The sequence below is a fragment of the Chanos chanos genome, chromosome 5 (genome assembly GCF_902362185.1).
Source record: "Chanos chanos chromosome 5, fChaCha1.1, whole genome shotgun sequence".
NCBI lineage: Eukaryota > Metazoa > Chordata > Actinopteri > Gonorynchiformes > Chanidae > Chanos > Chanos chanos.
In genome coordinates, this window is record NC_044499.1 from 45,848,254 (window position 1) to 45,860,351 (window position 12,098).

At 39.5% G+C, this 12,098-nt stretch overlaps 1 protein-coding gene across 1 annotated transcript; it reads left to right on the plus strand.

Annotated features, from left to right (window-relative positions):
• Window positions 1-4,614: 4,614 nt before the first annotated feature.
• Window positions 4,615-12,098, plus strand: gsg1l2b (gsg1-like 2b). Its single transcript, XM_030775500.1, has 5 exons — window positions 4,615-4,912; window positions 5,615-5,662; window positions 7,020-7,172; window positions 11,441-11,552; window positions 11,798-12,098. The coding sequence occupies exons 1-5, from the start codon at window positions 4,618-4,620 to the stop codon at window positions 12,096-12,098; spliced, it is 909 nt and encodes a 302-aa protein (XP_030631360.1). The 5' UTR covers window positions 4,615-4,617.

The following is a 12,098-nucleotide window of genomic DNA, read 5'->3' on the forward strand; positions in this document are numbered from 1 at the left end:
AAAACATTATGGTTGTTTAATGAACCTTGGAAGTTTTCAGGGAAAATTCATTTTCTCCTGATTTAATAGCTCACAAGATTGACTGAAATTTCATTTGTTTTAATCAGGAACAATTACAACAGTAAAAGAAATGGCCCTTTCCAGGAAAATACCTTCTTTATTTTCTATAGCAATTTACTTAAAACCAGCCCTATTTCCATCCCCAACCACCAATCCACCCCCCATCCCAATTCCCCAATGTTAAATCAGGTCACATTCACTTTAATTAGCTCCAATACGATACTGCAGGAAGCAGACAGAGTAAAACCATACATATATTGTGTATGAGAAAGTGGACGGACAGTGACTAAGAGCCTATTGACCCAGTGAGATCTAAGATATTGGATACTTCTCACCGCCGGTATGAACAAAGTGGAATGACTTTTAGGGGTCTTCACAGTTGTCCTCCATTTACTCAATCAAATTTAACTTACTCGCTTGACAAACTGGTAAGTCTCTACATTAAATTTAATAACATACCCACAATTAAACTTTAAGTGAGTTCTAAATATTTCCCTGTCTGCCTCTATGGATGCTCTCTGAAGGTCTCTGTGTTTTTCCAGTTCTTTCGGTCATCCCCTGTTTGTAAGATTACATTGCTTAATTACTTGTGACAAATCAGTAATATCTTTGGTAACTTTCAATAGTGTCAGATCACTCAAAATCACATTATGTCTTATGAATTGACAACATTGATGCGCATGGTTTCACAAAAACAGAAGAAAAAATTATTCATGGCTGAAGAATCCAATTTTGGATTTTTTTTTTTCTAGCAATTTTGTGGATGATTCATTATTTTTTTATTATTTTTTTTTTTTATCACTGTCTGTGGTCATTGTTACATGCTGCGACAATCTTACAAGGGGATTATTGTTTACATTTCGGTTGAATAAACACAAAAACTTTTGATTTTGCTTTGAGATTGCAAAGTCCTACTATTCCCACTAGACCAATATCTGTGAAGTGATTGTAAAGACTCTACAGCCACCTGTGGCCCAATGTAATGTCAAAATGCTCCCAGTCACCCTTTTGTGCTCCCATATGCTATTCTGTACAGATTCACACTGAAATTTCCAAGAAATCCAAAAATCCTAATGCTGTTTTCATCATCTAAATACAAATGCTAATACAATAAACTGATTAAATTAACACCGCAGTTTTCTGATATGTTTCTGGTATGTTGTGATCTATGACAATAGCAATAGTTAAAACCTGAAAGAAAAAAAAATCTCCAGTCCTGCACATCATCGTGACAGATAAATACCTTTGTGATATTAACTAACCTGTTTTTTTTTTAATAGCGCTCAATGATGCGTTTATAATTTGTATAAAAAGATGAGGTTTTGCGGTAACAGTAATGACACAGTAATGAGTTTTAGTGCTGAAAGAAAATGTTAAACCAAGTGCACAAACGTTTCTACTGTGCATCAGAGTTAACAAGTCAATGATGCACTTTTGCCATTATGGGCCTCAGTTAATCAAAGCCAGCACAGGGTGATATTGCAGCTAAGCAATTACACAATATAGATTTCTTGAGGCGAGAACGCTTTCATTTTCCCTGTGCATCATTGTCCTAGGCATGACTATTATTCTGCTCAGAGTTACACCCATGCTCTTCCTCTCAGCAAAAAAAAAAAAAATCAACCCCTCACCACCGCAACCACCACCAACCTTGAGGAAAATTGGAAGCAATTTTGTCTAACCATTCACATTTGAGATGTGTGTCATTAAGGGAGACGGTAATCAGCTTCTGCAACAGGATGCTCATCAGTGGAGCTAAGCTAGGGAGGCTAAACAGAGCACAACAGCGCAGTGGAGGTCACAGCAGCACTCTTTTCAAAGACTTTCTGACACACAGCTACTGTTCTGCAAAAGCTCTTCATCGTCTGGCCGGTAAAATGTGTGGGGTGGCCATAAAAGGGTCGTTAGTGTTATCACGAACCATCAAATGGACCCATCGCGTTTGTAACAATCTCTGGGTGGCCAGACCAAATGTAAACAAATGATGTTTCAGACGTTACAGACCAACACAGTTTCGATGGCCGCTGATTTAATTCTGATCTGGGATCACTGCGTCGGACTGAGGAGAGTGAAAACCGAAACTTAAATGTGAGCTTAAAATTCCTCACAGAAAAATAACACCATCTTCACCATCTATGAATTACTGCTCTTTATTTCCCAACGGGCTTGTATAAGCGGGTATTGCACAGCCAATCCGCAGTATATCCAAGTCTAAGCATTTCGTTCACAGGAATCCAGGTCCATTGAAAGTCACAAGCTGAGGCATATTCTGTTCCCAGTACTGTTGAACAATCTAGAAAGTAATTATGTAAATAAATGTATTTGAAGAAAAAGAAGATTCTGTCATCTTCTAGTGTCTTTCATCCCCCAGCCATATTCTTTTGAGCTGTTTGCCTTTTATTATTAAAGCTCAGCCTCATGTGAAACATGCAGGGAAAAGATGCACTGAGACAAAAAAAAAAAACCCTGAATAAGTAAATCACGTAATTAGCATATCTGCAATGCATTCACATGCGCTGAAGAATATATTTCAGAGGACTTAATGGTAGCTGTCATACTTTAATCAAGTAAAAACATGCTGATAGATAGTGTCATCCATTTTAATGAAAAATGCACTGGAAATGTCCAGACAATGTTTGTGTTAGTGAGGAATAGGCAGCCATTTACTGGTCTGTTAACTTGACGGGCATATTGGATAATCTAGCAGGTTGAGAGGCGCTGCAAAATGAGCACAATATCACAGTTGCCCAGAAACCGCCAAGTGAAATACTTTCATTCCATTATTTGATAAAATTATGTCTTCCTTGCAATCAACAGTTGTTATTTTTCTGCTCAAAGGAATTCATTATATATGCTTCAACTATTATATTCTAGTTCTTCAGTGGGTAACATAACATGCATTTTTTTTTTCTCTCAGTAAAACCTTATCATGTCATTTGTGTACCTCCCCTTTCTTACAACACTATTATTCATGTCCTCTGTCTTTTCTAGAGGCCAGGATGACTGGTGATATAAACCTCACCGTTTCTGTCACTGATATTGAGCATGCCACTCAAACCTGACTGACCTTCCTCTAGCATTATTTGTTATAGATACATTAGTCTCAAGGTGACCTCTCAAACACAATACTTTTTCTTCAGGGGGATAAAGAGGACATTTGTAAGACGTCTTCGTATTCTACCAGATAATCTACTGCAAATTCTCATAGCATATTCTGTAGCCCTCTCTGTAATTGATTTTCCTAACTTGCTGGTGGATGTAATGACTACACACCCGAAAAAAGGCACTCTGTGGGATATTTTGATGTATCTAAAAGGGCAAGATATAATTTTGGATCAAATTTGATTCTGGAGATTCAAAGATAAAAAAAAAAGCTCTTCTGCATCCATAACGGACATTAATCAATGTATTGAAACTTTCTAAAACCGTGATGAAAGAAAGGATTGTTTGGATTCCATTAACGATCCATCAGCATCCTCCAATGTTTTCACCTCATGGGTGCCTTCTGTAGGAACCAAAGCCAGGGAGATCAGCAGATGGCATTGCTGATTTACGGCTTAAGGGCTGTCCAGTGGGAATGAGGATGTTAGAAATTCCTCATCACACACTGTCATTGATATTGACCGCACTGTCTCATGTGTGACAGCGTTAAATTAATTAGTACATGAAGGTAAGGCAATACTGAGAGCTGACCACTCCTGTGAGACGGTGACTTCAAACAGGTTTTGCTGTGCGAGTAGCCCATGTTTTCCATTTCTGCATTGTAATCAATGTGAATTTTATAACGAGTGTGAACATTTCTACATAGGATTTCCACTAACAACGCCAGCATAACAATATTGTTTGTGACTTTGGCACGGATAGCTTCAATACCTTCCAAAGTCAATCAATGGTTTTGCTTTTAATTATCCAATCGAAACATGGAGGATGCAAATGATAATCTTTTCAGCAATAAGGTCAACCATCCAATAGCTGCTCAAGGTTAACTGTTGACCTGCCAAACCTTTGCTTCTTCAGCGCTGTATTTCACTTTTCATTCAACAGGGAAGCCCATTACCACTGGAAAAATGACAACTAAAAATGCCGGAGCGCTCTGTTTTTTCATTATATCGTAGGAACCTTTTTTAGGTGTGTTTTTACGAGGCACATAGAGCATATTTGTAAATATCTGCCATCATTTGAAAAACAACAGTTTATATCGTAATGAGTGCGTTGCTGAAATTTGTTCAGACGACATTTACCTCATTTACAACGGACTCACTCTCTCCACAGCATTAAGTGAAATATGCAAGGACTGACGGCGCGCTCAACACGTTAACTCCGAGAGCACACGGAGTCAGGAGGGAGTGAGAGGGGAGGGTGCTGAAAGTGTGAATCGCCCCTCAGCACGAAGGAGCATACCTCTCAGGACGGAACGGCTCAGGCAAGCCACTCCGCAGAATAAACAAGGATCTCCACATGGAAAGTCAGATTTTGAGGATTTTGGAGCAGATCATCCAATTCTAAGCGGCAATATTGCAAGACGATTTTGATTAGCCTTCAGTTTTTGTAAGGAGAATGGATCGACGGCGACGAGCATCATTGGCCCTAACCTTGAACTTCATTGCGCTTCTCCTTGCAGTGTCCGCGCTGACCACCAGCTACTGGTGCGAGGGCACCCGGAAAGTTGTGAAGCCTTTCTGTACTGGGCCAGTGACGTTAAGGCAGACACACTGTATCAGATACAACAGCACAAATGTCAACGACAGTCGGCTGGTTCAGTATATCTGGGAGACCGGAGAGGATAAGTTCGTTATGAGGAAGTTCCATACCGGTATTTGGTTTTCTTGTGAGCAGAATGTCAACTTGATTGGTAAGAGTATTTTGTTAGCTTCCTAATTTGTCTCAGTTGGTAATTGTAGGCAAAATCATATTAGAGCAACTTTATCTGCCTCAGTCCAGTAAAAGAAGAGTTGTAAATTTATATACAAGGTTCTAGCTTGACTGCTCGCACCAAATGCGCATCACATCTAAATCTCCAGTGGATTGTTTGCCTTGAGTAAATTCGGGAACTTGTGCGAGGATGTCAGTAAATCCAAAAAACGTTAAGTGAGCTCACTTTGGAATTATTTACAGTGCCTGTCAACTTGCTATTTTGTTAATGGTCTTCTTTACACCAAGTGACACAGGGCGGTAAATTATATGGAATCCGATATGCCGTATTCGGTTTCTACGCGTTCAGCAAGGACACTGAAATTAAGAACCTCAGAGATTTCAAATCTAAGCAATGTGTGTACTGTATGTTTATGAGAATCCGCATTATCATCATTGAGAGGAAATGCCTGCAAGAGGAAGCTGTTAAAACAAAAAAAAAGTAAAAATAAATAAACAACGATTTTAAAAATGTTACTAGTGCTTTATGGTTTTGAAATGTTTATTAATTATTAGCATTAATATTTAGTTCTGAATGATAACAGAGAACAGCAAACAGAGCACTCATGAATTTATACAGATGTCAATATTTTTAACTAGTGCTCTTTGTCTCTCATGATTAAAAACAACGTGTCTTTTTCAGGTGAGAAATGTAGAAGCTTTCTAAACATTGCACCTTCTCATGAAAGAGGTAGGTCTCACATGTTCGTAATATAACATGGACTTGAAGTCTTACTGTTTTAGGCACGTAACCAGTGTGTGTGTGCCGAGTATTGCTACCTTTCTTTAACAAAGCATAAATTTGGTTATGCTCAGTTCACATACACTGCAGCTATATCTGGAGTCAGTTGTTTTTTGTTGTTGTTATTGTTTTTTGTTTGTTTGTGATGTTGATTCTCTGTTGATTGAGAATGCTGATTCTTTGTTTTAACTCCGGTATATATCATTTTTAAAAAAATGGTATTGCTCCATTTGACACATGTGTTTTCTCTTTAGTGCAACTGCATGGCAACCATGACACTAGATTCAGTACAGTTGAACAACCTCCCCTAGTTTTTAAGGAGTGCACTTGTATACTAAGCAGATGGAAATGGGGTCATGGGACCATTGCACTCAAGACATACATGTGGCCCATAAATATTCACTTGTCAAAGAGGTTCAGTGAGAGCAACAAGCAAAACAAGCCACTTAAGCACGACTACACTTCTAAGTCTAATTGCTTTTGCTGGATGTAATGTGAAGGGTATTTCATTTATAATAATAGTTTGATTGCATGATACATTATCTCAGCAAACTCCACTGGTCTTGATTACTGTTCATTTTGCTCCACTACATTTCAGCTCATAAAAGCACTGCACTTATTTCAGCCTCTGTGGAAATACTATATTGTTTAACCAACAGAGATCTGTGTCCAGATTTATTTTTATGGGCTAGCGTATTAAATCCACGTCATGAGAATTGTTAAAGCTTACTGTAGCCTTGATGTATTGTTGGGTTTTGTGAAGTGTTAGAGTGTAGCATAATTCAATTGGTAGCTATTTTAGCCAAGCCTATTGTACGGTATTCATTTTACTTACTGAGTCTTGTTTTGTTTTCCCAAACCTCGTTTGGTATCTTCCTTTGATCTAAAATTTAGGCAGATGCATCTATATGTTTCAAAGCATGAAAGGCAAAACACATTCAATATTCATCACATATCCTCTTATGTTAATTCCAGAAATATTGTCTATAAATATTGTGCTAATGTTAATAGACTGATCTCTATGAATGGTTCACCATACTGTGGTTCAGTGTCTCACAGTGCAAGCCCTTCAGGGCATTCATATGTCAGGCACCATATGAGGCCATCGTCCTAAGATTGATCGGCGTACCCTTGACTGTTCTCTTTGATACTTAATGACACAATTTCCTTTGGAGCCAAAATAAGACTCTCTCTCTCTCTCTCTCTCTCTCTCTCTCTGTCTCACTCTCCCTGTCTCACACACATGCACTCTCTCTCCCTCCCTCTCTCTCTCTCTCTCTCTCTTTCCTCTTTAATCTCCCTACAGGGGTCCTTTGGCTGTGTATTGTTGCTGAGTGTCTGTATATTCTTCTGCTGGCCACTGGGGGGATCCTCATGTCCATCGAGGTGTGTCATTTCGGTAACGTCATAGACGGACTCAAGCTCAATGCCTTTGCTGCCATATTCACCGTCCTGTCAGGTAATGTTTCATTTTACTCTGTTAGTTTCTGCTTTAAGTTTTGCAATATTGTGTTTTCAATAATACTTTCCCTACTTTCAAGACCCTAAAATCACACAGATAGCTAACATGTAGCCAATACGTAAAAATATTGCCACCAAGCTCTTGCATTCACAGAACTTTACCTGACAACTCAGTGGTCTGATTTTGACTTCGGTTTTACTGGTCTGTTGCTGTTTGAATGCTAGAGATCATATTTTTTTTTATTAAATACTGGTTGCCTTTTGAATCAGCGCATTGCCCTTAAGTGTGCAGGGATTACTTTAGCTTTATTCCCCTAGTCATAAATGTTAAACATTGCAGAACGCTGGCTGTCTTTTAAATATTGCACCATTTGCACAATGTATAGTCATACTAAAAAATCTCCCTGCCTTGCCCCCATCTCTTAACTTTTTGCTAACTCTGGTGGTGAAGTGGATTAGCCAGACTCAGTAGTCTGTGTTTCAATTATGGTAGATTTTTAAGGTTAGCCAGATAAAAAAGGACATCAAATTAGTTGAAAGGTGATGTTTTAAGAAGGACTACATACACTTATACTCAGGCTAGTTGTGACTCAGGATGGATGTCCCAATTTCCAAAGTATGAAGCTGTCAAGTTACTCTTCTGCTTAACTGACACAAATTTAGTTACTTTGTGAAAACATTTTAAGTACCGAAACTACTCATTTGGTCAATGGATATTCATGGTTTGATGTTCCATTATCTTACATTTATATGATGGAAAGATTCTTGTGACGAAGGACTTTTGAATGTCGAGCGACCCCTTCCTGTTTCCAGCAGCGAACTGTAGCCTTTCATCCATTTTCTATTGGCTGCTCCCAGGTCAGCCAATCAGAAACCGCATGGGTCTCCCTAATAACCCAGCAATCAGCTGCCATCTTAGTCAGCCCAAAGAATTCAAAGGGAGAAGACTTGTGGGGAGACTGCAACTGTTTGTATACTTCGTGAATAGCGCTGCTCTGCATTTCACGTCTTCCTCTGCAACATTGTGTGAGTTCGTATACCGAACCACACACACACACATCTCTGTAGACACATTCCTTGGTACATACATCCCTAAACATACACACATCTTGCACATACACGTTCTATACGCATTTCTATTTCGATAAAAACCCTTAAAGGGATGTCTTGTCTTCACATTCTGATCGGATGCTCTCTGGTGGCCCACACACTTGCGTGAACCCTACATACCTCTATATACATACACCATACCGATTCTTTTAAAAAAAACATTATACTTGTCAATACCTCTTTGCAGTTTTTTATAAGCCTCACCCATCACTGTCATTGCTCTCTCTCGTGAAGTCTTTTCCTGTACCATCTGGAGAGCTGAAAATTGGAAAGCAAAATTAGGACAGGCGTAAGAGAATACAGAGACTGAAAAAAAGTTGGACATTTCAAATGCGATTCTATCAAAGCTCATAAATTGTCCCTATACGCTGTGTACTATTGTCAAATATCAGCCTCAGGGCAGTCTCTTCATGCTTTTCCTTTTCGCTTTAATGCCTCGGTATTAATATTTGATCGTTGAAACCAGTGTGCTCTGTGGCACCAGCCACACGAGATCAGAGCCACAGTCAAAATCTCACGTATGCCAGCTCTCTTGAATATATTCCAGGCTATTTTTGACCATCTGACAATTTTTATAGAGTTTTTGACAATATATGATCAGACATTTTGTTCTGCCAAGGAGTAATAGGGTCCTTTACGCAGAATTTAAAATAAATTTGTAGCCAGTGAGAAAAGGGTTCTCTATAGGATCTCTTTAACGTTTTTTGGCTCGGTAAAGATCATTACGATGTCTTCTGGCATTTGTTATTGTCTTCAGTCTGACTTCTTAATGGATGTAGTGGTTATTAAAGAGGGTGTGAGTGGGAGTCAGTGAGGTTGTATTTTTTTTTCCTCTTCCTTGTTTTGGATTGGAATCTCTAATAGCGTGTAATTAAACCTATTACGACTACCATTAACTCCCGAATGCACATTGTGTGTGCTTTGAGCTTTTCATTATTATTATAGTGAAGGCTCCATGTACAAAGTGACTATTCATAGAGAAATAATATATACACTGCGCTCACATAGCTCTATTGAAAATGAACTGTTCGCTGTTTGTGTCATTTTGCACCCTCTTATAGACAGTGATAAATGAAGGATTGTCCTCCCTGGTGTCACTTTGATCAATGTGAAATGGTGGAGTATATTATGGGCTGATGGGATTGGAAGGAGAGACCATAATGAACTTGTGTCCTACTGTCACCGCCGCATAGATCTTTGTTTAGTTTCCTAAGGCATGCAGGAGGATGGGTTTACGAAAGTTGTGCATCATTTGGGGTGAGCTACAGCTTCAAGTTCTGTTTACACCACGCAAGGGTTCGATATATGTCCCCACCACTGAATTTATAAAGAAGTCGTTTACTGTCCTAGATATTCTTTTAGTTAAAACGTCTGTCCTGAGGTTCAACGTAAAACCTGTTATGTAATGGATAGAGTTTGATTTAAAGATTTAACAAAAAGGCCTATGTGCTTATGATTACAGCGTTGCTGTTTTAACCCTTTAGACCATACCCATAATGCCAAAGCACAGTTTAGAATGAACATTTGTTTAACATGTCTGAGAACAAAGTGAAATGTGTAAAGACATGAATGGCTGATCAAGAGTGAGGACACTGAATTGCGGCTTGATTTGCTGGATTTGGTATGCACTTGTACAATCCAGGGATTTTGTTGGCTTATGAGGTAATCGGATTGGCGAGGGGCTTTTTTTTTTTCATCTTTTTTATTCAGGTTTTTTTTTTCCTCCAGTGGCTCAGAGGAAGCTTCTCATGCTAGTTGTCAATCATCCAATGACTCTGAGGAGACAGAAAAAGAGAAAGAGGGAGAGAGACAGAAAGGGAGAGAGACATGCCCTGTCTAGCAGCATCAACAAGAAAGATGATTAGTCATAGTTTGGGGAGAAAACACATCTATGAATTGATAGAACTTTCTAAAAGGTTAGTTTTTTTCATTATTTTTGTTTTGCTTTATTCAGCATCTCCATACAGTGTCGTCACCGTAGCCAGCAAAGCATTTTTGCGTCTTAGCCTCCTCTTCAAACGGAATGGCAGTTGTTGTTTTTATCTGATGTCTGGAATAGCCCGTCTCGAAATGTAAGCTCTACATACCTGTCAGCCTATTTAAGACCCTTGTGGCATCCAGTCTGTGAAAAATAGGGCTCGCAGAATCAGTACAATAGCACAGGCAAAAAAAACCCAAAATGCAATTCGAAGAGTGGTGGCTTGCTTGGCGTGTTGACTCAGCATGCTTTCGGTAGTATTTTCGTGGTCTGTTATCACACTTACACACTATTTCTGGTGCGGGATGACATTGATGGTCCCGTCTCAAGGTCTGGCTCGTCGGTGATCTTGATTAAGTTCACTTTGCCATCTGGACAGATTTTCATTCTGTATCACTTACTCATGCTGACACCATTAGGCAGTGACCCTGAACCACTGATATGCTCTACACCCAGAGCTAACAGAATTCATTAATAACCACTATCATCGTTTTTCAAAGTGTCTCTCAGTAGGTGGTCAATGAATTATCACATTGAAAAAAAAAACTTCACTCTGACACTGAGATTGCACACATTAACTATTTCCAAATGCAAACATCAGAATTATATGGCAATGACATCTGAGGTATGACATAAGACATTCAATGGTTTCCTTCTGATATGAGGGATTCCAGTGTCCCTGGTGTAGGAGCATACTGACTCTTCCTGCATTTCACTGATATGATCCAACACTGCCTCCCTGTGGTCAATAGTGTGAACTTCAACTGAATATCCACTAAGACTCACCTCCCCCAAAAGAAAAGCAGCAGTTCTCTATAAACCAAAAGTAACAATTTACGAATTCTCACCCAGCTGCTAAATACAGAGTCATGTATAATGTAATGGAAAATAATGGGCTTGTTACACTAGACTGCAATGTATTAGCTTATACTCCAGAAGGCACACTGTGTGCATATGCATTCACATGTGTGCTCTAACACTATTCAAAGAGCCCACTGGACAGAATATTCCAGTAAGAGCAACACGACTAGCAAATGTGTTGTGTCAAGTGTGTTAATGGTGGATTAAACTCCAGCACACTGGCTCCACAGGGCTGTGTTCAAAACATGGTGTCCTAGCTTCTCTCCAGCAGTAATTGGGTACTGAAACACAGACAGCTGAATCTTTTGTTCCTGCAGGTCTTCTCGGAATGGTGGCACATATGATGTTTACCACAGCCTTCCAACTGACCGTCAGTCTCGGGCCTGAAGACTGGAAGCCACAAACCTGGGACTATAGCTGGTCTTACATGTAAGCTGATGCAATTCATTCCTCACAACTTATCTCACTGTCATGGTTTTTTGTCATTCCGAATATAGCCAATGATACTTTTGGTTTTTTTCTGTGCCTCAAGTAGTTTTTTCCATTGATTTGGCTGTTTATGGTGGTCACTGGTTCTGTTATTTTGTCAAGGGTTTGTGTGATGTGGTTAAATTCGTCTAGTTAAATTCGAGTGATCATTCAATTCAACTGATCATTTAACATGCTCTCCTCAGCCTAGCATGGAGCTCTTTTACTGCCTGCATGGCTTCCTCAGTGACAACTATCAACAGATACACAAAGACTATCCTGGAGTTCAAACACAAGCGTCGAAATATTGAGAAGAACCTGAAGATCAAGCAGAAATTGCTTGACCTAGAGTCCACAGACCAAGTATGGGACATGTACATCAGCTCAGTACCCAGCACGGCCGAGGAACTGCTTGACTTGTCAAGCACGAGCCGCAAGCTGTCCAACACCTCTGTGTTTCTCGACCTCAATGACCTGCCTGACCCTCAGGGGGAGGAGTACTGCTGA

Bases quoted from the DNA above. Each gene is read 5' to 3' on its own strand.
- gsg1l2b (XM_030775500.1), top strand. From the start codon at position 4,618: ATGGATCGACGGCGACGAGCATCATTGGCCCTAACCTTGAACTTCATT. The intron at 5,663-7,019 runs GTAGGTCTCACA...ATCTCCCTACAG, and splicing joins TGCACCTTCTCATGAAAGAG to GGGTCCTTTGGCTGTGTATT. The intron at 11,553-11,797 runs GTAAGCTGATGC...TGCTCTCCTCAG, and splicing joins GACTATAGCTGGTCTTACAT to CCTAGCATGGAGCTCTTTTA.